General features: G+C 46.2%; 1 protein-coding gene across 2 annotated transcripts; it reads left to right on the top strand.

The window, feature by feature from the left end:
• Nucleotides 1–155: 155 nt before the first annotated feature.
• Nucleotides 156–25,654, top strand: rnps1 (RNA binding protein S1, serine-rich domain). Of its 2 annotated transcripts, none has more exons than XM_070900841.1 (7): nt 156–262; nt 5,787–5,942; nt 13,904–14,077; nt 19,223–19,325; nt 23,147–23,300; nt 24,076–24,217; nt 24,865–25,654. In XM_070900841.1, coding segments are annotated over exons 1-7 (837 nt in total). In that variant the 5' UTR covers nt 156–260; the 3' UTR covers nt 24,971–25,654. The 2 variants fall into 2 exon arrangements, with proteins under 2 accessions (XP_070756942.1, XP_070756941.1); XM_070900840.1 differs by having other exon boundaries at nt 13,898–14,077.

Genomic DNA, 25,654 nt, shown 5'->3' with positions numbered 1-25,654 from the left:
AGCCACCTAAGAACTCATTTTTAGAGTGGAAGCACGTCTTCCTCGATTCCGAGGGACTGCCTACGATGATGAGTGATGATAAATAGTAGTTGTTGTTGTTGTACCCCAGCCAGCGCTGCAGCTCCCTCTAGAGGCAGACGGGCGTCACCACTTCACCGCTGCGTGCGTGATGACGGAGCGCGTGCGGCGGGTGACGCCGAGTGAGCGGGAGTGTTGGCGGGCCGGGAATCGCTGAGTGAGAGCGGAGCGGAGCGAGCGCAATGTAAGTGGATGTCAATCCGTGTCCATCGAGAGGCCGGCTGCGCCCGAGCGCCGCGCCGCATGGCTCCCTGCCTTCGGGCTGGCCCGCGCTCGGTGCACCGTGACGCCTTGGGGCCGGATGGACGTTGTTTTGTCCGGAAATGGAATCTCGGCTGAGATCGGAGCCTGAGGCCTAGCAGAGCGGAATGCCATTGACAGTGTGGGGCGGTGACCGGGGCAACTGCGCTTTGTTTGGGGTGGGGGGGGATGGGGCAGCCTGGGGCCGGGCTGCTGTGAATGACACAGTGTGCCCGGGGGTTTCCCTGAGAGCTCCTCTCCCCTCCTGTGAGCGGTTCCTGGGGCAATGTTTGCCGGGCCCTGCACAGCTTACACCTCACCCAAAATGAGATTAGTCATTTTAAGAGAAAACAGCAATAAAATACTTTGTCCTAAAATGTTTGTGTTTAAAAACAAAATCTACACAACTTACTGAAAGCCACCTCAGGAAGCTGAGCAGAATTTGATATATAGGAAGTCACCTGAAAACCCAGTACTTCTCAACCCAGCAAAAGTGCTTGCATTGCCTGTAGAGTTCGGTCGATCCGCAGAGGCTTCAATTCTCCTTTAGTATGGAGCAGATCTTTTCGTCTCCTGTGTTAACGCAGTGCAGGCTATTCTTTTGCCCCATTTTGAGCTGCCTAGACCCTAAGCTCTGGAAATCCCTCCCTGAACCTCCTCCTCTCCACCTGTTCGCCTTTAAGAAGTTCTGTAAAACCTACCTATTTGACCAAGCTTTTAGTCGCTTGTCCTAATGTCTCCTTGTCAATTTTTGGGAAGCACCATGGACATTTTACTATGTTTAAGGTGCTACATAATTGTAAGTTGTTATTGTCGTAAAGATCACTATTAAGCATATTTCAAGCTATATCTATGTGGCCTTCCCACTTGAGATGACACGCTACCCTAATATCTCAGTATATCTCTGAGAAGATCTACTCTGGTCAAACTACATTTACTGTAGTTTCTGCTGTTTTGTAACTTGGAGGGACAGCCCATCTGTGCTGCTATTTGAGCCCAAGGCCACAGTTGTATTGGACCCTGAAGAAAATTAGTTGTCTCACCAGATAGTGGACTGATTGTAAGGGAAGTGTATGTAAACTCTGATCGGAACCTCTATCCACTCTTATAACCATTCTCTCCCCTCTCACTGCTGTGAAATGCATGGTGTAAGGAGCATGGTGGTTATCAGTTGGGAGGACAGAGTTTGCAGTAAGAAAATGGGATGTAGTGAGAAGATTGTACTGGTCGGAGTGTAACGCATGACTGAAAGAGCTGATGGGACAGGGCATTGGAGGGGGCCTCACTGGATGATCGATCAGACGGCTGCAGGAACTGGCAGAGGGAAAGTTCAGCTTTTCCAACTTTGCAACAGATTACTGTTTGGGATGAAAAGCTGAAAAAGTACACGCCGTCACTGCTCAACTTGCATGCTGAATTTTCTAGTCGATTCCAGGATTTTAGAATGGTAGAAAATTACCTGTATTCTCGCCATTCACATTTGATGTTGACAACATTTCACACGGCTTCCAACTCGAGCTTATCGACCTGCAGTGTGATGCATGGTCTTAGGATAAGAGGTAGGCTATTTAGGACTGAGATGAGGAGAAACTTCTTCACTCAGGGAGTTGTTAACCTGTGGAATTCCCTGCTGCAGTTCATTGGATATATTCAAGAGGGAGTTAGATATGGCTCTTACGGCTAAAGAGATCAAGGGGTATGGGGAGAAAACAGGAAAGGGGTACTGAGGGAATGATCAGCCATGATCTTATTGAATGGTGGTGCAGGCTCGAAGGGCCAAATGGCCTACTCCTGCACCTATTTTCTATGTTTCTATGAAAGAGCGTTATAGTGAGCTGCTGTAATGCTTGTGGCCTGCTGGTTCTGCTCACTCACTTTTCCAACCCCTGGGTCATCCCTGTCATGGATTCTGAATTAGTTAAAATATTACGTTCATAGTTTAAAACGAGTTTGCTGTTTGGGGATGAAATGACGGCAGTGAATCATTTGAACGACTCCTACCAAAGAGTTACAGTCCCAGCAGGGGAATAACTTGTTAAAGAGAAGTGCAGGCAATGACAGTACGGGGGAGTATGGGGATAGGACAGGAAAGTGGAGTTGATGTCAAAGTTCAGCCATGATACTGAATGGCGGACCAGGCCGTGATACAGAACAGAAGGAGGCCATTCGGCCCATCATGCCTGTGCCAGCTCTTTGAAAGAGCTAACCAACTAGTCCCACTCCCCTACTTTTCCCCCATAACCCTGTTTAATCCTTCCAGTATTTATCCAATTCCCTTTTGAAAGTTACTATTGAATTTTCTCCCACCGCCCTTTCAGGCAGTGAATTCCAGATCATCATAAATAACTAGCTCCTTAAAAAATGTTTCCTCATCTTCCCCTAGTTCCTTTGTCAATTGTTTTAAATCTGTGCCCTCTGGTTACCGACCCTTGTGCCAGTGGAAACAGATTCTCCTTACTTACTCTATCAAAACCCCCGATAATTTTGAACACCTCGATTAAATCTCCCCTTAACCTTCTCTGCTGTAAGGAGAATAACCCCAGCCTCTACACATAACTTAAATTCCTCATCCATGGTAGCATTCTAGTAAATCTCTGCAAAGCCTTCACATTCTTCCTAAAGTGTGATGCACAGAATTAGACACACATACTGTAGTTGAGGTCTAACCAGTGATTTATGACGGTTTAGTATAATTTATACAGTTATGCAGCTCTACATTTGCAATTTACATGTATACAAAAAGGATGGGAGCTTCATCAAGCTATACTCTGGTCCCCCCTCCACCAGCCACATACACCACTGATCCGCCCCTTAATCGCGCGCAACTTCCTTGAAGAGGCAAAAAAACTGACCACAAATCCTGAGGTCATTATAAGAACTCTATGAAATTCCTGTGGAACGCCCTCAGGTTCCAGGAAGCTGCAGTACCTCATCGACCCTTCTAATCGCAACCCACAACTTACCTGCGATAACTGGAAATGGCCTCCCTTCTGAGCATCTCGTCCAGCTCCCTTTTTGTAGAATTGTACGGAATCCATCCCCACTACATATTTTTACACCGGGAGATGACGCTCTGTGAAAATAAATACTTCTTAATGGCTAATTAACTCTTTGCCTATGGTTTTATATGCATGATTCTACCATCCGTCTCAAATAACCTTCACTTCTCTCCTTCCATCAAAACAGAAAGTCGTCCCAATTAGCTTGGTAAGTGACCATGGGCGATGGGGGTCCATGTCTGATTCCTACTATTTGAGCCCTCTCTTAATTCTCTTTATTCGTAGTCTCACAAATTTGCATAGGCAAACCCAGGATCCCTACAAGCATAGCCTACAACTTTATAGTGTGTGCTTGGGAACGAGTAGCATGACTCTGGGTTAACTATTCACCTTTTTGTGGTGAAATTGGTACTGGATAGTATGTAGGACTCAAAATATGTCATGCTTAATGAAAAAAACTTTTTTAAACAGGCTAATTTTCTATCCAGATTTATTTACAAATGTAATTACTAACAAACAAATAATACACGCATGATATTAAATAGAACTGCAATAAAGTTACAGTTTCATGTTCATACTTTGAATGCGTTCACCGCTCCATTGGAGCTGTATCCCTCTGGTTGCTGAGCCCATCTAGCTGTCCGATGTTCAATGTGCACTGACAATATTGAGCAACACTGTAGAAATCTCATTCCATCTGGCACCAGTCTCTCCGAGGTAAAAAAAAGAAATGTGAGCAATACTTAGAGGGGAGCTAGTCGCAGCCTACAAGAGACTTGCTGGGGTGGAAATGTAAAACTGGAGTGGCGCTTTCAAATACCCCGGGCAGCGAGGCAAGGCACAGGGTCGGAGATGTGGGGGGCTAGTTGAGGACAGACCGCAGGATGTATTGCTTTCATCATCATCATAGGCAGTCTCTCGGACTCGAGGAAGACTTGCTTCAACTCTTAAAATGAATCCTTAGGTGGCTGAACAGTCCAATACGGGAATTACAGTCTCTGTCACAGGTGGGACAGACAGTTGTTGAGGGTAAGGAAGGGTGGGACAGATTTGCCGCACGCTTTTTCCACTGCCTGCGCTTGATTTCTACATGCTCTCGGCGATGAGACTCGAGGTGCTCAGCGCTCACCTGGATGCACTTCCTCCACTTAGGGCGGTCGTTGGCCAGGGACTCCCAGGTGTCAGTGGGGATGTTGCACTTTATCATGGAGGCTTTGAGGGTGCCCCGGTAATGTTTCCTCTGCCCTCCTTTGGCTTGTTTGCCATGAAGGAGTTCCGAGTAGAGCGCTTGCTTTGGGAGTCTCAGGGTGATCAGATTTCCAGGAATGGCGGTTGAAACCAGGGCATGAGGTCCTTTAAAGAAACCGGTTCTGGTTTAATTTTCTGCAAGAATCGGACTAAATAGGCAGCAGAGCCCTTTATTAATCCAGACTGATCTTTTGACAAAAAGTCACACTCGAGAGCCTTTCCAGTGCTTGGGCCAGAACGAATCTTCAGAGCGTATCGGAACAGAGACTTGCTCTGCAAATCGAAGTTCCCCCCCACTAACAAACCAATTTGTAGCCATCACCGTGAGCTGATGTTGGTAGAAGCCATGGTATCGGTGATTGTTGTGTGCGATTGGGTTAGGTCTGATTGCGTAGATATTGGATTGTTGGTACCCACGAGGCACTGTTGACAGCTCTCTGTGTAGGTAAGCGTTGAATGCTGACCTCGTGGGGGTCTTGGGCCATTTGTTGCTCTTTAGAGCTGCTACTGCTGTTCTCTCGGGCTTTGGAGTTGTGGCATTATCCCAGCTTCCTAATTATTAACATGGTGGGTAAATGAAGTTGAGGTACAGATCAGCCATGACCTAATTGAATGGTGGAACGGGCTCAAGGGGTTCCTATGTGCTGCACAAATAGAAATAGAAATAGCAGGTCAGTGAGGGGTCTTGTCTGCAATGTTGATTTCTCTTTGATTCTGAAAGACCTACCGAGTGTTGCCAGCCTGGTCTAACTTCCCGATCTTTAGTGTTCTTTCTATCTTTAGTTAAGGCGCTTTGCCCCATTCCGTGCAGGGTTGTGGGATACTCCGTACCACAGACGTGAGCGGTTGCTTCACCTTCACCTTCCTGTGGTTTCACTACCTTGATCCCCGAATTGCCTTTCTCCAGTGTTGGGCAGCAGGGCTAACCTGTTGCCTTCTACAGCTGACTGAGTTTTAATGACCTTTATCACTTTTGTTACTGTGTAGTTTTAGTCTTCGTTCTTGCGTCATAGCAAATAATTTTTTTACAACATTTTTGCATTTGTACTTTTAGTAGCGATCTGAAAACCAGTCTGCACTGCATTCAACTGATATTTCAGATCGATCCTTCGCTGACCTTTCCAACCAGAGTCCTATTGTATTGGCTTGGGCCCTAACTGTTGCCAGCTCCTTGCTTCCTTTACTCAGCCACTCTTAATGTTCTCTTCTTTTTTCCAACAGGGCTCCGTCACCGACCAAGCGTAAAGAACATGCTCAAGAGAAATCCAAAGACAGAACGAAGGAGAAATCCAGCATCAAGGAGTCAAGCGAGAAAGAACGAGGTCGTGATAAGACCCGCAAGCGGAGGAGTGCCTCGACTGGGAGCAGCAGCACCAGGTACAGGGGGAGCAGCTGGGCTGTCCTGTAGGCCACTCCTACAGAGCTGGGGCCTATGTGAGAGTTGATTACTTTTTCCTAGGGCAGAGCTCCAGTGTAGGGTGTGGCCTGTATGCAGTAGCAGTGTGTATGTGCACCAATATGTTAACTCCCGGTTCTTTGAAAATCCTTCAATGGTTAAATGTTCTCAGGCAGGACACAACAAATATGATCTTCTTAAAATGCCTTTCACGATATTTGACATTCATCATAGGCGGTCCCTCGAATGAGGATGACATGCTTCCACATGAGTTCATGGATGTTTCCATGAGGGACCCGATTTTCCAGTTCTGAACTCCAATTGAAGGGGTGGAAGATGCCTCTGCGTAGATTTTTTTAACGTGTGGTGACCGTTGTACATCAGTCACCACATGGGCTCGACAGAGCTGTAAGCTTTTATCCAGTGGCAAGGGTTAATCAGGACGACTGGAGACCATGCAAACATAAGAGCATAGCAACAGGAGTAGGCCCTCGAGCTTGCTCCGCCATTCAATAAGATCATGGTTGATCTGATTATGGACTCAGCTCCACTTCCCCGCTCACTCCCCATAACATAGAAACATAGAAAATAGGTGCAGGAGTAGGCCATTCGACCCTTCGAGCCTGCACCACCATTCAATAAAATCATGGCTGATCATTCACCTCAGTACCCCTTTCCTGCTTTCTCTCCATACCCCTTGATCCCTTTAGCCGTAAGGGCCATATCTAACTCCCTCTTGAATATATCCAACAAACTGGCATCAACAACTCTCTGCGGTAGAGAATTCCACAGGTTAACAACTCTCTGAGTGAAGAAGTTTCTCCTCATCTCAGTCCTAAATGGCTTACCCCTTATCCTTAGACTGTGTCCTCTGGTTCTGGACTTCCCCAACATCGGGAACATTTTTCCTGCATCTAACCTGTCCAGTCCCGTCAGAATTTTATATGTTTCTATATATTCAATGAGTTCATGGCTGAACATACAACTTCAGTACCCCATTCCTGCTTTCTCACCATATGTCAGTCTTGCCATCCCAGGAATCAGTATGGTGAACCTTCGCTGCACTCCCTCAATTGCAAGAATGTCCTTCCTTAGATTAGGAGACCAAAACTGAACACAATATTCCAATGAGGCCTCATCAAGGCCCTGTACAACTGCAGTAAGACCTCCCTGCTCCTATACTCAAATCCCCTAGCTATGAAGGCCAACATGCCATTTGCCTTCTTCACCGCCTGCTGTACCTGCATGCCAATGACTGATGTACCATGGCACCCAGGTCTCGTTGCACCTCCCCTTTTCCTAATCTGCCACCATTCAGATAATATTCTGTTTTCCTGTTTTTGCCACCAAAGTGGATAACCTCACATTTATCCACATTATCCTGCATCTGCCATGCATTTGTCCACTCGCCTAACCTGTCCAAGTCACCCTGCAACCTTTTAGTGTCCTCCTCACAGCTCACACCGCCACCCAGCTTAGTGTCATCTGCAAACTTGGAGAAATTACACTCAATTCCTTCATCTAAATCATTGATATATATTGTAAATAGCTGGGGTCCCAGCACTGAGCCCTGCGGCACCCAACTAGTCACTGCCTGCCATTCTGAAAAGGACCCATTTATCCCGACTCTCTGCTTCCTGTCTGCCAACCAGTTCTCTATCCACGTCAGTACATTACCCCCAAAACCATGTGCTTTAATTTTGCACACCAATCCCTTGTGTGGGACCTTGTCAAAAGCCTTTTGAAAGTCCAAATACACCACATCCACTTGTTTTCCCTTGTCCACTCTGCTAGTTACATCCTCAAAAAATTCTAGAAGATTTGTCAAGCATGATTTCCCTTTCATAAATCCATGTTGACTTGGACCGATCCTGTCACTGCTTTCCAAATGCGCTGCTATTTCATCTTTAATAACTGATTCCAACATTTTCCCCACTACTGATGTCAGGCTAATCGGTCTATAATTACTCGTTTTCTCTCTCCCTCCTTTTTTTAAAAAGTGGTTATACATTAGCTACCCTCCAGTCCATAGGAACTGATCCAGAGTTGATAGACTGTTGGAAAATGATTACCAATGCGTCTACTATTTCTAGGGCCACTTCCTTAAGTTCTCTGGGATGCAGACTATCAGGCCCCGGGGATTTATCGGCCTTCAATCCCATCAATTTCCCTAACACAATTTCCTGCCTAATAAGGATTTCCTTCAGTTCCTCCTTTTCACTAGACCCTCGGTCCCCTAGCATTTCAGGAAGGTTATTTGTGTCTTCCTTAGTGAAGACAGAAGCAAAGTATTTGTTCAACTGGTCTGCCATTTCTTTGTTCCCCATTATAAATTCACCTGATTCTGACTGCAAGAGACCTACGTTTGTCTTCACTAATCTTTTTCTCTTCACATATCTATAGAAGCTTTTGCAGTCAGTTTTTATGTTCCCAGCAAGCTTCCTCTCATACTCTATTTTTGCCCTCCTAATTAAACCCTTTGTCCTCCTCTGCTGAATTCTAAATTTCTCCCAGTCCTCAGATTTGCTGCTTTTTCTGGCCAATTTATATGCCTCTTCCTTGGATTTAACAATGTCCTTAATTTTCCTTGTTAGCCACAATTGAGCCACCTTCTCCATTTTATTTTGACTCCAGACAGGGATGTACAATTGTTGAAGTTCATCCATGTGATCTTTAAATGCTTGCCATTGCCTGTCTACAGTCAACCCTTTAAGTATCACTCGCCAGTCTATTGTAGCCAATTTACGTCTCGTACCATTGAAGTTACCTTTCCTTAAGTTCAGGACCCTAGTCTCTGAATTAACTGTGTCACTCTCCATCTTAGTAAAGAATTCTACCATATTATGGTCACTCTTCCCCAAGGGGCCTCGCACAACAAGATTGCTAATTAGTCCTTTCTCATTACACATTACCCAGTCTAGGAGGGCCAGCCTTCTAGTTGGTTCCTCGACATATTGGTGTCTCAAACCATCTCTAATACACTCCAGGAAATTCTCCTCCGCCGTATTGCTACCAGTTTGGTTAGCCCAATCTATATGTAGATTAAAGTCGCCCATGATAACTGCTGTATCTTTATTGCACGCATCCCTAATTTCTTGTTTGATGCTGTCCCCAACCTCACTGTTTGCTGGTCTGTACACAACTCCCACTAGCGTTTTTTGCCCTTTGGTATTCCGCAGCTCCACCCATACAGATTCTGCATCATCCAAGCTAATGTCCTTCCTTATTATTGCGTTAATTTCCTCTTTAATCAGCAATGCTACCCACCTCCTTTTCCTTTCCGTCTATCCTTCCTGAATGTTGAATACCCCTGGATGTTGAGTTCCCAGCCTTGGTCACCCTGGAACCATGTCTCCGTGATGCCAATTATATCATATTCGTTAATTGCTGCCTCGCAGTTAATTCGTCCACCTTATTACGATTACTCCTCACATCGTTTAAGAAACTGTCTATTTCTATCTTAAATTTATTCAACGTCCCAGCTTCCACAGCTTTCTGAGGCAGCGAATTCCACAGATTTACAACCCTCTGAGAGAAGAAATTTCTCCTCATCTCTGTTTTAAATGGGCGGCCCCTTATTCTAAGATCATGCCCTCTAGTTCTACTCTTCCCCCATCAGTGGAAACATCCTCTCTGCATCCACCTTGTTAGGCCCCCTCATAATTTTATACGTTTCGATAAGATCACCTCTCATTCTTCTGAATTCCAATGAGCAGAGGCCCAACCTACTCAACCTTTCCTCATAAATCAACCCCCTCATCTCCGGAATCAACCTAGTGAACCTTCTCTGAACTACCTCCAAAGCAAGTATATCTTTTCGTAAATATGGAAACCAAAACTGCACGCTCTATTCCAGGTGTGGCCTCACCAATACCTTATATAGCTGTAGCAAGACTTCCCTGCTTTTATACTCCATCTCCTTTGCAATAAAGGCCAAGATACCATTGGCCTTCCTGATCACTTGCTGTACCTGCATGCTATCCTTTTATGTTTCATGCACAAGTGCCCCCAGGTTCCGCTGTACTGCAGCACTTTGCAATCTTTCTGCATTTAAATAATAACTTGCTCTTTGATTTTTTTTCTGCCAAAGTGCATGACCTCACACTTTCTGACATTATACTCCCATCTGCCAAATTTTTTCCCACTCACTTAGCCTGTCTATATCCTTTTGCAGCTTTTTTGTGTCCTCCTCACACATTGTTTTTCCTCCCATCTTTGTATCGTCAGCAAACTTGGCTACGTTATACTCAGTCCCTTCTTCTAAGTCGTTAATATAGATTGTAAATAGTTGGGGTCCCAGCACTGATCCCTGTGGCACCCCACTTGTTACTGGTTGCCAAGCAGAGAATGAACCATTTATCCCGACTCTCTGTTCTCTGTTAGTTAGCCAATCCTCTATCCATGCTAATATATTACCTCCAACCCCGTAAACTTTTATCTTCTGCAGTAACCTTTTATGTGGCACCTTGTCAAATGTCTTCTGGATGTCCAAATACACCACATCCACTGGTTCCCCTTTATCCACCCTGTTTGTTACATCCTCAAAGATTTCCAGCAAATTTGTCAAACATGACATCCCCTTTGTAAATCCATGCTGACTCTGCCTGAATTTTGCTTTTCCAAATGTCCTGCTACTGCTTCTTTAATAATGGACTCCAAAATTTTCCCAACATGTTAGGCTAACTGGTCTATAGTTTTCTGCTTTTTGTCTGCCTCCTTTTTTAAATAGGGATGTTACATTTGCAGTTTTCTAATCTGCTGGGACCGCCCCAGAATCCAGAGAATTTTGGTAAATTACAGCCTATGCATCCACAATCCCTGCCGCTACTTCTCGTAAGACCCTAGGATGCAAGCCATCAGGTCCAGGGGATTTATCTGCCTTTAGTCCCATTATCTTGCTGATCAGCACCTCCTTAGTGATTGTGATTGTGTTAAGTTCCTCCCCCCCCATAGCCCCTTGACTATCCACTTTCGGAATATTGTCTACCTTAAAGACTGATACAAAATATTTGTTCGGAGTTTTTGCCATCTCCATGTTCCCCATTACTAATTCTCCGGTCTCGTCTTGCAAGGGACCAACATTTACTTTAGCCACTCTTTTCCTTTTTATATACCTATAGAAACTCTTGCTATCTGTTTTTATATTTTGTGCTAGTTTACGTTCATAGTCTATCCTTCCTTTCTTAATCATTTTTATAGTCGTTCTTTGCTGGCTTTTAAAAGCTTCCCAATCTTCTGTCCTCCCACTAGTTTTGGCCACTTTGTATGCCCTTGTTTTTAATTGGATACCATCCTTTATTTCTTTAGTTAGCCACGGATGGCTATCTTTTCTCTTACGCTCTTTCCTCCTCACTGGAATATATTTTACTTGAGAGTTGTGAAATATCTCCTTAAATGTACACCACTGTTCATCAATCTTCCTACACTTTAATCTATTTACCCAGTCCAATTTACCCAACTCTGCCCTCATACCTTTATAGTCTCCTTTATTTAAGCTTAGCATGCTTGTTAGAGATCCAACTTTATCACCCTCCATCTGAATTTGAAATTCAATCATGCTATGATCACTCATTCCGAGGGGATCCTTTACTAGGAGATTGTTTATTAATCCTGTCTCATTACACAGGACCAGATCTAAGATAGTCTTCCCCCTCGTTGGTTCCGTCACATACTGCTCAAGGAACCCGTCCCTTACGCACTCTATGAACTTCTCCTCAAGACTACCCTGACCAATTTGATTTATCCAATCAATATGGAGGTGAAAATCACCCATGATTATTGCTGTTCCCTTTTTCCTGGTTTATGCTCCGACCAACAGAGTCGCTACTGTTAGGGGGCCTATAGACTACGCCCACCAGTGACTTTTTCCCCTTACTGTCCCTTATCTCCACCCAAACTGTTTCAACACCCTTATCATTTGAGCCAATATCGTTTCTTACTATTGCAGTGATTCCATCCTTTTATCAATAGAGCTACCCCGCCTCCTTTTCCTTTCTGTGTGTCCTTCTGGATTGTCAAGTACCCCTGAATATTTAATTCCCAGTCCTGGTCACCTTGCAACCACGTCTCTGTAATGGCTATCAGATCATACCATCTGTTTCACTTTGTGCCAACTCATCTATTTTGTTACAAATGCTACGTGCATGAAAGACGTGCTGTACGGACCTAGTGCGCACACATATCGTAGTGTGGGCTGGCCTGTGCTGCCCCTGGGCCCTCTTAGAGGGCTGGCTGTTGCAGTGGGTTAGGCACTGGGCCGAGAATCCAATCCACGCTTGGAACTTGAGCGCGTAATCGAACCAGACCCTCCAGTCCAGTACTGAGGGAGTGCTGCATTGTTGGAGGTGCTATCCTTTGGCTGAGATGTAAAACCTAGTGGCCCATGATGCTATTGGAGACAGAGCAATGAGTTCTCCCGGAGTCCTGGCCAACGTTCCTCCCTCTATCAACCAACACCAAGAACACATTAACTAGTCACTTATCTTGTTGTATGTGGGCCCTCACTTTGCACAGAGTGACTGCCACATTTACCCACCACACAACAACGATTGCACTTCAGTGGTGAATTGATTGAATACAGCGAGCTTTGGGATGTTTTAGAGAGATGAGATTTAAATATAAATTCCTGTTTTTCACACTGATGAGATGAAAGTCTCTGTAGAAACAGAAAGTCAATCTAAATCCACTGCAGTATATAATGGCTATTCCTCACCCTGGGATATGGCGGCATTACTATTTGTGTTAGTACCCTGGGTTAGAGAGGGAGAAACTAGCCTGGGATTCTGTTCCTGATAGCTGTCTGGTGGGAGGGGAAGAGAAACCTGCATTTATATAGCGCCTTTCATGGTGTCCCAAAGCACTTTACAGCCAATGAAGTACTTTTGAAAGTGTTGTCACTATTGTAATGTAGGAAACGCGGCAGCCATTTTGCGCATAGCAAGGTCCCACAAACAGCACTGTGATAATGAACAGAATAATCTGTTTTAGCGATGTTGGTTGAGGGATAATATTGGCCAGGACACCTGCTCTTAAAAAATAAGTGTCCTAAGATCTTTTACGTCCACCTAAGAGGGCAGACGGGGCCTCGGTGATCAGGAGTGAGATTTGAACCCAACTTCATCGAAAGAGTGCACCTCCGACAGTGCAGCATTCCCTCAGCACTGCACTGGGAGTGTCAGCCTGGATATTTGTGCTCCAGTCTCTGGAATGGGATTTGAACCCACAACCTTCCGACTCAGAGACAAGGGTTCTACTCATTGAGCCACAGCTGACACTGAGATCCGGCAACTTGGTATGATCTGGTATACCTGGGAGCTGGTCTGATTTGAATCAAAACCAGGTTCAGTTTGCTTCAGTGATGTCCTTTGTGGTTTAGTACGCAGCAAACTGATGTCGACCTGCGGGTCTCGGTTTTAGACCGCATGCTTGGCGCAGGACTCGGATCTAAAGGTAGAGCTGTGCATCTTCCAAAATCGCAGTTAGATTTGCCTGAATAGAATCCCATTCTGCTCTTGTGTTGGGATGTGAAGGGCCACAAATCGGCCTGGATCTTGGGCGTGTATTGCATGTGAAGGGTCACAGATGGGCCTGGATCCTGGGCATGTGTTGGGATGTGAAGGGTCACAGAACGGCCTGGATCCTGGGCTTGCCTGTTGGGATGTGAAGGGTCACAGATGGGCCTGGATCCTGGGCATGTGTTGGGATGTGAAGGGTCACAGAACGGCCTGGATCCTGGGCTTGCCTGTTGGGATGTGAAGGGTCACAGATGGGCCTGGATCCTGGGCATGTGTTGGGATGTGAAGGGTCACAGAACGGCCTGGATCCTGGGTGTGTGTTGGGATGTGAAGGGTCACAGATCGGCCTGGATCCTGGGCTTGCCTGTTGTGTGCGGCGAAGCTGCCCTCTCTTTTGGTAATTGTCTCTGTCATATCTTTAGTTCCAGCTCCAGTTCCGGATCCAGTTCCACCTCCGCCTCCAGCAGCGGATCGAGCTCATCCTCTGCCTCCAGTCGCTCCGGAAGTTCCAGCAGTTCCCGTAGTTCTAGTTCCAGCTCTTCCTCCGGATCTCCGAGCCCGTCCCGGCGCAGACACACCAACAGGAGGCGCACTCGTTCAAAGTGAGTAGAGTGAAAGCCCATCCAACCAAACCCCTCGCAACCAGCAATCATCTCCTCTCTGTCAGTGCAGTGTCTTTGGGTCAGGGACCAGACCTTGCTGAAACGTGGAGCTGGGACTTTCCTCAGTAGGTAGTGGTTAAATTACTGGACTAATAATCCAGAAAACATGAGTTCAAATCCCACTCACGCTGTCTGATAATTTGAGTTCAGTTTTTAGACAGAAATCTGCCAATAAAAATCTGGTCTCAGTAAAAGTGACCATGAAGCTGCCGGGTAATCGTAAAAACCCGACTGGTTCACTAATGTCCTTCAGGGAAGGAAAGCTGCCGTCCTTACCCGGTCTGGCCTATACGTGACTCCAGTCTGCACTGTATGGTCGACTATGAAGTGACCCAGCAAATCTCAATTGTATCAACCCGCTACGCTGGTTTAAGAAGAAAGCCCACCATCACCACCTCGGGGAAACGGGATGGGCAATAAATGCTGGCTTCCCAGTGACGGCCACATCCCATGAATTAATTTTCAAACAAAAGTTAACACAGCATCTGTTGGTTCCTTGTAGTTAAAGAGCTTTTCAATTTCAGATATGTTAATTACTTACTGATCTGGTGTGTTGATCCACATTCAATCTGCAGCTGAGAGCAAGGCATACACTTCTGTTCAGGATTAATGATCGGGTGCTTTGCCCGTTGAATTGGTGCATGCTAGTAATCTAAACCATAGAGTACAATTGATGCATAGAGTACAAAAGCAAGGAAGTTATGCTAAACCTTTATAATACCCTGGTACTCGACACAAAACTTATAATGTATAGTGATAGTCAGGCTGGTGAAATGGGCGAACACGTGGCAGATGAAATTTAACGCAGAAAAGTGTGGTGATACATTTTGGTAGGAAGAACAAGGAGAGACAATATAAATTAAAGACTACAATTCTTGAGAGACCTGGGGGTATATGTGCACAAATCGTTGAAAGTGGCAGGGCAGGTTGAGAAAGCGGCTTAAAAAAAAAGCACACGGGATCCTGGGCTTCATAAATAGAGGCATAGAGTACAAAAGCAAGAGAGTTATGATGAACCTTTATAATACCCTGGTTAGGCCCCATCTGGAATATTGTGTCCAATTCTCGGCACCACACTTTAGCCAGGATGTGATGGCCTTAGAGAGGATACAGAGGACATTTACTGGAATGGTACCAGGGATGAGGGACTTCAGTTATGTGGAGAGACTGGAGAAGCTGGGGGTTGTTCTCCTTCGAGCAGAGAAGGTTAAGAGGAGATTTGACCGAGGTATTCAAAATCATGAATGGTTTTTATAGAGAATAAAGAGAAACTATTTTCAGTGACAGAAGGGTCAGTAACCAGAGGACACAGATTTCATCATCATCATCATCATAGGCGGTCCCTCGAACAAGGATGACTTGCTTCCACACGAGTTCACAGATGTTTCAATGAAGGACCCGATGCTCCAGTCCTGAACTCCAATTGAGGGAGTGGAAGATGCCTGTGTGTGAATTTTTTTAATGTGTGGTGACCGTTGCACATCAGCCACCACACGGGCTTGACAGAGCTAGGCCTTTATCCAGTGGCAAGGATTAACCAGGATGACTGGAGACCAGCTCTGCTGCACGGACCTAGTGCATGCACATATCGCAGTGTGGGCTGGTCCGTGCTGCTCCGGGCCCTTGGCTCTTCTGGGTCCCGTACCCCATTCACCGCACCTTCGCCACGTTCCAGGGCCCGGCGCTCCAGCTCTATTTATAGCCCTGACCTATGGCAGGAATTTGGCTCAATTCAGAGCTACCGACTTGAAATTGTGACTTTTTCAGATAGTGTTTCAGCTCGGTCTGTTATAAAACACCACACCGAAAACGAAACAGAAAGCAATGGGCCGTTAAAAGAAATTTTTGCCTTGATGAAGCACCTACAATGATCCTTGTCTATCCTTTCATCGACCTAATGTCCCCAAATGTAACGCTTACGTGGGGTTTTGCATCGTTTCTTTTCAAAAGTAATTTATTATGATTGTTTTTGGATGTGATGCACCATTTTATTGATGCAGTACTTTGCACAACACACACTGAGTTGGTTAAGCTGTAAATGTTCCCTGTCAGTGATGCTGTGTGTGTATGTGTGGGGGGGGGGGCGGAAGGGAAGAGAAGAGAGAGAGAGAGAGAAAAGAGAAGGGGGGGGGGAGGGAGAGAAAGAGAGAAGGGGGGTGTAGAGAAAGAGAGAGAGAGAGAGAGAGAGAGAGAGAGAGGGGAGGGGAGGGGGAGAGAGCTGGTCACCATGGCTGAGAGGATTACACCCCAGCACATAGCCACATAGCCTTCATGGCCTGCTGGGCACCTCTCCAAAATGATTGGATTTGAAGGGAATTGGGTGGAGTTTGTGTCGGATACGGTTTGTTCAGTGTATGATCTTGAGTTCATACATTCGCCTTCATGTCGGGGGTTCCGACATACTGGTGCCTCAGTCTCCTTCCCAGACCTATTGACGTGGACGTAAAGGTGATAAATATAGTGTTTTGGGCATTGGCGTAAGGTGGGGGTTATAGAGGTGTAGATGGTGGGGGCAGGGATTGGATTGTGCTGAGTGTTGGAAGTGGTGAGTGATTTTATGATTTATGGATTAGAGCGAGTGTATGAGGCGGAGTTTGTCAGTCAGCTGCTGGAAGACCTCGTTGTGACTCATGGAGATGGTCCATCAGGCCTCCTTTGAGCTTGAAGTTCTAAATCCTCTCTCGTTGAGTTTCTGGGAGATCCAGTCAAATCTTAAATCAGACGCAGAAATCTCCAAGTTGAATGGGAGGGAGGAAGAGGCTTATAATGTTGCCAAAAAGAGCAGTAAGCCTGAGGATTGGGAGCATTTTAGAATTCAGCAAAAGAGGACCAAGAAATTGATGAAGAAAGGGAAAATAGAATATTAGAGTAAACTAGCGAGAGACGGTAAAAGCTTCTATTACGTAAAAAGGAAAAGATTAGTGAAGGTAAATGTGGGTCCCTTACAGGTTGCGACAGGAGAAATTATAATGGGGAATAAGGAAATGGCAGAGAAATTAAACAAATACTCTCTGTCTTCATGGAAGAAGACACAAAAATCCTCTCGGAAATAGTGGTGAACCAGGGGTCTAGCGAGAATGAGGAACTGAAATTAGTATTAGTAAAAAAAAATAGTGCTTGAGAAATTAATGGGACTGAAAACCGATAAATTCCCTGGACCTGATGGCCTACATCCTAGAGTTTTGAAAGTGGTAGCTATAGAAATAGTGGATGCATTGGTTGCCATCTTCCAAAATTCCATAGATTCTAGAACGGTTCCCACAGATTGGAAGGTAGCTAATGTAACCCCACTATTTAAGAAAGGTGGGAGAGAGAAAACGGGGAACTACAGACCAGTTAACCTGACATCAATAGTAGGGAAAATGCTAGAATCTATTAAGGACGTGGTAACAGGGCACTTAAAAAAAATAATAGGATTGGGCAAAAGTCAACGTGGATTTATGAAAGAGAAATCATGCTTGACAAATCTGTTCAAGTTTTTTGAGGTTGTAACTAGTAGAATAGATAAGGGGGAATCAGTGGATGTGGTGTATTTGGATTTTCAGAAGACGTTCGATAAGGTGCCACACAAGAGGTTATTAAACAAAATTAGGGCTCATGGGATTGGGGGTAATATACCAGCATGGATTGAGGATTGGTTAATGGACAGAAAACAGAGAGCAGGAATAAACGGGTCATTTTCGGGTTGGCAAGATGTAACTAGTGAGGTACCACAAGGATCGGTGCTTGGGCCCCAGCTATTCACAATCTATATCAATGATTTGGATGAGGGGACCAAATGTAATATAATCCAAGTTTGCTGATGCTACAAAGTTAGGTGGGAATTTAAGTTGTGAGGAGGTTGCAAAGAGCTTCAGAAGGCTAAGTGAATGGGTAAGAACATGGCAAATGTAATATAATGTGAAGTAATCCACTTTGGTCGGAAAAAAAGAAAAGCAGAGTATCTTTTAAATGGTGAGAGATTGAAAAATGTTGTTCGGAGGGACCTGGGTGTCCTTGTACACGAATCACTGAAAGTTAACATGCAGGTACAGCAAGCAATTAAGAAAGCAAATGTTGGCCTTTATTACAAGAGGATTTGAGTATAAGAGTAAAGACATCTTATTGCAATTACATAGGGCCCTGGTGAGACCGCACCTGGAGTATTGTGTACAGTTTTGGTCTCCTTACCCAAAGAGGGAGTGAAATGAAGATTCACCAGACTGATTCCTGGGATTGGGGATTGTCCTATGAGGAGAGATTGAGTAGACTAGACCTATATATTAAAAGAATGAGAGGTGATCTCATTGAAACATACAAAATTCTTACAGGGCTTACAGGGTGGATTACAGTTTAAGCAAAAGAACCACACTGGCATTCCATTAAGGGGTCAACCATTTAGGACTGAGCTGAATCAGAGGGTGGTGAATCTTTGGAATTCTCTACCCCAGACGGCTGTGGAATCTCAGTCTTTGTGTATATTCAAGACACAGATTGATAGATTTTTGAATATTAAGGGATGTGGGACAGTGCAGGAAGGTAGAGTTGAGTTAGATCAACTATGATCTTATTGAAAAGTGGAGCAGGTTCGAGGGGCCGAATGACCTGTTCCTGCTCCTAATTCTTATGTTTTGAAATCTCTTCAATTCATTCTCCCTCTGACTTTCTTCTCTCTGAAAGACATTGACTCCAGGCTGGGTAAAGGTACACAAGTGTTGGTTCCCCTCCGTTACTGTGATCTGTGATCTTTGACAGTGACCGTCAACAAGCTATTCCCTCACAGGAGCATCGTACGTGCAACATTTAAAGTTTTTCGTCTGCAGTAGCAGAACAGCCAGGCCGGAGGCGGAGGGGTGAGGGGTCGCAGGAGGCGAGGGCCTGCTCCGGGGGGGGGGGGGGAAAGGGAAGTTATATCGAGCTGATCATCTTGTTCTGAAATGGGATGCCAGTGTGTAGTGTAAATAATACCACGGTTCTTTTGCTTAAACTGCACCAGAATACTTGGTGAGAATGAATTGGACTCGGCCATTCAAGGCCGTTGTGTTGCAGTAAACAGCGCTGTACGCCGTGTGTTTACATATAAACTGTTCTTGGTTGCATTGACAGATCTAAATCCCCGAAACGAGATGACAAGGAAAGAAAGAAAAGAAGTCCAACTCCCAGACCCACCAAAGTGCACATCGGCAGGCTGACCAGGAACGTGACCAAGGTGCCTGTTCTAATTCCTGCGGGTCGCGAGTCTCCTTTATAAATAGCCATGCGTCGCAGGCAACTGTACAGGGAGGGGGTGATGGTCAAGCTATGTTTGTACTTAAATCTGTGCTGTACTGCACCCCAGAATGAATGGAGATGTTGGGTTTTCTCGGGGCGACGGGTACTAGGACCCTGTGGCTCTGGCCCACACAGTGCAGGGTGATCTGGGTTGAAGCAGTCTCTCTCTGCTCTGTGGGTTACACTGTTTGCATCTACAGTTTCTGAGGGTATTTGTTCCCTCAGTTGTTTGCTCTCTATAGGAGTAAATAATTCTTGTGCAATTATATAGGGCCCTGGTGAGACTGCACCTGGAGTATTGTGTACAGTTTTGGTCTCCTTACCTAAGGAAGGATATACTTGCCATAGAGGGAGTGCAACGAAGGTTCACCAGACTGATTCCTGGGATGGGGGGATTGTCCTTTGAGGAGAGATTGAGTTGACTAAGCCTATATTCTCTAGAGTTTAGAAGAATGAGAGGTGATCTCATTGAAACATACAACATTCTTACAGGGCTTGACAGGGTAGATGCAGGGAGGATGTTTCCCCTGGCTGGGGAGTCTAGAACCAGGGGTCACAGTCTCAGAATAAGGGATCAGCCATTTAGGACTGCGATGAGGAGAAATTTCTTCACTCAGGGTGAATCTTTGGAATTCTCTAACCCAGGGGGCAGTGTAGGCCCCATTCAGCCCCTTAAACCTGTTCCACCATTCAATTCATGGCTTGATCAAGGGAGACAGCTATGACTCAGTAGGTTGCACCCAAGTCAGAAGGTTGTGGGCTAAACTCCAGAGACTTGAGCATAATAACGAGGTCAACACTCCAGTGCAATACTGAGGAGGTGCTGCACTGTCAGTGGTGCCGTCTTTCAGATGCAATGTTACATAGGATATTCATAGGATTGCATAGGATATACGGCACAGAAACAGGTCATTCAGCCCAACCAGCCCATACCGGTGTTTATACTCCACTCAAGCCTCCTCCCATCTTTCCTCATCTAACTGTTAGCATAACCCTCTATTCCCTTCACCCTCATATGCTTGTCTATCCTCCCCTTGAAAGCATCGATATGATTCACTTCAACCATTCCCTGTAGTAGCGAGTTCCACATTCTCACCAGTCTGGGTAAAGAAGTTTCTTCTGAATTCCCTATTGGATTTCTTGGTGACGATCTTATATTGATGGCCTCTAGTTATACACTTCCCCACAAGTGGAAACACTCTTTCTGTATCTACTTTTATCAAAACCTTTCATCATTTTAAAGACCTCTATTAGGCCAACCTTCCGTTTTCTTTTTTCAAGAGAAAAGAGACCCAGCCTGTTCATCCTTTCCTGATACGTATACCCTCGCATTTCTGGTATCATCCTTGTAAATCTTCTCTGCACCCTTTCCAGTGCCTCTATATTCTTTTTATAATATGGCGACCAGAACTGTACGCAGTGCTCCAAGTGTGGTCTAACCAAGGTTCGATGCAAGTTTAGCGTAACTTCCCTACTTTTCAATTCCATCAGAGGTCACAGTCTCAGAATAAGAGGTCGGCCATTTAGGATGAAGATGAAGGGAAATTTCTTTACTCAGAGGGTGGTGAATCTTTGGAATTCTCTACCCCAGAGGGCTGTGGAAGCTTGAGTCATTGAAGGAGTTGACTTATGAAGTTAGGTTGAGCCTATACTCATTGGAATTCAGAAGAATGAGAGGTGATCTTATCGAAATATGTAAGATAATGAGGGGGCTCGACAAGGTGGATGAAGAGAGGATATTTCCACTCATAGGGGAGACTAAAACTAGGGGACATAGTCTCAGAATAAGGGGCCGCCCATTTAAAACTGAGATGAGGAATTTCTTCTGAGTATTGTAAATCTATGGGATTCTCTGCCCCAGAGAGCTGTGGAGGCTGGGTCATTGAATATATTTATGGTGGAGATGGACAGATTTTTCAGCAATAAAGGAGTAAAGGGTTATGGGAGCGGGCAGGGAAGTGGAGTTGAGTCCATGATCAGATCAGTCATGATATTAAATGGCGGAGCAGACTTGAGGGGCCAAATGGCCTACTCCTGCTCCTATTTCTTATGTACCCCCTATGACCGAGGGGTTGTAGCCTATTCCTTGACTCCTGAAAGCCTCCACTGAGCACTTACCAAGAGGCTGCTCTCTATTGACCTACTGGGTCGTTCTGATCTCGATTGTGATGTTACAGGTGACCCCGGGCTTTGCCACACCGAACTACGATCCAGTGATCCCTTGCTCAGCGCGCACGACATTGGGCAAGGTCAGGCTGAGGCTCGGCTGTGATGCCTCCCACTACCAAGTAGTTGCTGACACTTGTCATGCAGAATGATCACTGGGATGAGTGGCTGCAAGGCCACTGGCAGCATTAGAAAAGAGGGGACAATTGGGTTGGAGGGTTACTACATGGAGTATGTGAGCCGCTGGGGTGGTAGACTCCTGGTTTACCCCTCCATGAGGAAAGTGCTAGTCTGTCCACAGTGACGTGGCTGGGTAGTGGGTCAGTGTCTGACTGCCCCCTGGTGCCATGTGTTAGCACTCTGTGCTGCACTGTATCTACAGTCACTTGGGCAAGGGTACAGGAGGGGAGGGCAGTGAGCTGGTTTAAAGAAAGAGGGGAAAGAAGCTACCAATGTTGTAAAGTTTGACTGACAGCATGGTAACTGGAATGGAAGAGAGGGAAGTGTGAGGGTGAAATAAAGGGCAAAAGAAAATAGAAAGCCATTGGTTAAAGAGGAAGGAAGAAAGATGAAGAAGTGCACCGAAATGTCCCGAGTTCAGCACTTATTTGGCAATCTCAAGGCGGTGTGTAACGGTTAAATCTGTATTCCTGTGGATACTGACAGATCTTAGTGTAACTGATTTAAGGTAACCATGCTAAATGTCCCTTCATCAACCCTTGGGGCTCACAAACCAGTGAGCAAGAAATACAGGAAGTTGTTTGGCTTGTGCGCTGGATGGTCAGGACTTGTGGTGTTGTGGGGGGGGGGGGGGGGATGCTATGGGCTGTAGTTCGGGGCCCCTCCTGCAAGGGCTGTTCTTCTGGGGTTTGGGCAGAGGAGAAGGGAGCCTGATGTGGGAGTGCTTGATGCAATGTGTGTCTGAAATGGAAAGTGTTCTACTCCCCGACAATAACATCCCTCACCTCAGTGAGTACAAAGGAAGCTTGAAAGTTGCGTGTTCAGCCTGGGTCCTGTTGGCTCCCAGTCCGGCAACGCCACGATTTAAAAATTCTCGTCTTTGTTTTCAAATCCCTCCCTATTCATAACCTCCTCCAGCCCCACAATCCTCCCTATCTCTGTAACCTCCTCCAGCCCCTACACCCCTCCCTATCTCTAGCCTCCTCCAGCCCCTCCGCCCCTCCCTATCTCTAACCTCCAGCCCCACACCCCTCCCAGGTATCTACGCTGCTCTAATTCAGCCCTCTTGCGCATCCCTGATCTTCATTGTTCCACCATTGGCGGCTATGCCTTCAGCTACCTGGGCCCTAAGCTCTGGAATTCCTTCCCTAAACCCCTCTGCCTCCTTACCTCTCTTCTTTAAGACCCTCCTTAAAACCTACCAAGCTTTTGGTCACCTGTCCTAATACCTCTATGTAACATTTTGTTTGACGCTCCTGTGAAGCACCTTGGGATGGTTTGCTATGTTAAAGGCGCTATATAAATACAATTGTTGTTGGATGAATGGATGTCCCACTCAGCTGTGTGTGTCCTGGTGCTGCAGTGCTTGACTCTCTCTCTCTCTCTCTCTCTCTCTCTCTCTCTGTGCCACAGGAACATATCATGGAGATCTTCTCTACCTACGGGAAGATTAAGCTGATCGACATGCCGCTGGACCGCCTGCACCCACACCTGTCCAAGGGCTACGCCTACGTGGAGTTTGAGAATCCGGATGATACAGAGAAGGCGCTGAAGCACATGGATGGAGGTAACAGCCAGTGCAGAGACACGGCTTCACTGTGCGGCTTCAACACGGGAACAATCCATAATCTGCCGACAATCACCAGAATACGGCAGCATTTACAGACTGGCCAAAACCGTTAGCAAAGCAACAGCAGCATTACTAATAAACTGCACTAGTGCTCTTGTATGCCAATACGTGGGGTCGTTTTAAACGCCCTGCCTAAATGCGGGAAGTAATCCTGTACATTGTACGTTGGTATTTGAGATGACAGCACTTGTAGAGTAATTTAACTGTTATGGAACGATTGCTCAGTTCCACCCTCCTATTGTTTTCCGAGTGTCGGAAACCGGTGTATTTCGCTTGGAGCTTTCCCAGACTGTGTCATTTGATACCGAGTGTGCGCTGGCTGGGCTCAGTGACTGAATCAGGTGGTGGTAGATTCAAGCTCCACATCAGACCTTGAGCTGAGGGTCCAGGCTGAGTGGTGCAGTGTTACCAGAGGGCGCTGTGCTGCGTTGGGAGGGCGGGGACGGGGCGTTGCTGTCCTGAAACCAAAGTCCTGGCTGCCTGTTCGGGTGGATGTTAAAGATCCTATGGTTGTATTTAGGGAGGAGCAGGAATTTCTCCCGCTGCCCTGGTCACCATTGCACCCCTGGTGCGGATGGCTAGCGGGTTTGCCTGCTGTCGCTCTGCGGAGGTGACGTGCTGTGTCAGGCACGTTGTGTAAATGCAGTGGGCACTCCATCTGTCGGGCTGCACTCTTCCTTTCCCACACTTTACCCCGATTTCTGTTCTGCAGGTCAGATCGACGGCCAGGAAGTGACGGCCACTGCCGTGTTGGCTCCGCGGCCCAGGCCTTTGCCGCGACGAATCACCCCACCGCGTAGGATGCCTCCGCCTCCTCCAATGTGGCGCAGAACACCACCACGAATGAGGAGAAGGTTAGTTACAAGATTGCCATTTGAACAGCACACTTCCTCGGGATGGGGGTGTGAAGGGGCATGGTGCTAGTGTGGTTATTGATGCTTGAACAGCAGCTCTGAGTCTGTGCATGAGTGTCAGCTGTGGCTCAGTGGGTAGCACTCTCGCCTCTGAGTCAGAAGGTTGTAGGTTCAAGTTCCACTCCAGGGACTTGAGCACATGAATCTAGGCTGATACTCCAGTGCAGTGCTGAGCGAGTGCTGTGCTGTCGGAGGTGCCGTCTTTCAGATGAGATTTCGGGTAGACATAAAAGATCCCATGGCACTATTTTGAAGAAGAGCAGGGGCGTTATCCCCGATGTTCTGGCCAATATTTATCCCTCCATCAACATAACAAACAAACAGATTATCTGGTCATTATCACGTTGCTGTTTGCGGGAGCTTGCTGTGCGTAACTTGGCTGCCGCGTTTCCTACATTACAACAGTGGCTGCACTCAAAAAGTACTTCATTGGCTGTAAAACGCTTTGCAATGTCCGGTGGTCGTGAAAGGCGCTATACAAATGCAAATCTGTCTTTGTGGTTTGCCGCTTGGTTCCGGCAGCGATGTGCCAGTGAGGGTCACTGTGTGGAGCCGATTTAACGCCGCACACTTGTCTCCCGCCACAGGTCCCGATCACCTCGCAGACGCTCGCCAGTCCGCAGACGATCTCGGTCGCGATCACCAGGACGCCGGCGTCACCGCAGTAGGTCCAGCTCCAACTCCTCGCGATAAAGACTGTGAAAGCTCAGGGGGCTTCTGTCCCCAAGCAAAATCTTGAAATGGAGGCTCAAAAATACATCGGAAAATTAGCAAACTTTCCCCATCTCTTACTTTGTTCAGGTTCTATTTTACTTCAGTTGTGTAATTTGGGGGTGGGGTTGGGAAATACTGTATTTTACATGTTTGCACATAATGTGTGCTGTGTTTGGAGCGGGGGTGGGGAGAGGAATAAGGCCGTGTCTGTGTGCGAGAGAATCTTCAATGTGGCTGTTCGTTGAATGTGGGAAGACACGGAACACGACCCAGTCATCGAGTTATAATGGTAACCAGGACGGCACCTGGAGTCCTGCTTGGTAGTGGTGCAGTTTAGACTCAAGTTGTCAGATTGGCCTAGTCATCCAATGCCTCAAAATAAACCAAGCGTTGTTGAGATGAAGTTGGTGCTACCCTGAGTGTTATACTGTCCTGGCAATGAGATGGGGCTGGTTTGAATATTGCTCCGTTCTTCCACACCAAACCGAGAATGAAACGAGAAGAAACATTTGGGTTCAGATGTGAGATTTTATTAATGGAGGTAATGTTCTGCAGGAACTCTGCATCGAACAGTGACGCTGTCTACTTGGTTTGGATTTTTGTATTGCTTTCTAGTATTTGTGTCTTTAAGTTCTGTACTTCAATAAACCCAGGATGATTATA

The sequence above is a fragment of the Pristiophorus japonicus genome, chromosome 15, assembly GCF_044704955.1.
Source record: "Pristiophorus japonicus isolate sPriJap1 chromosome 15, sPriJap1.hap1, whole genome shotgun sequence".
Lineage (NCBI taxonomy): Eukaryota > Metazoa > Chordata > Chondrichthyes > Pristiophoridae > Pristiophorus > Pristiophorus japonicus.
Note: the sequence above shows the minus strand (reverse complement) of the source record. Positions and strands in the feature narration are given on the sequence as shown.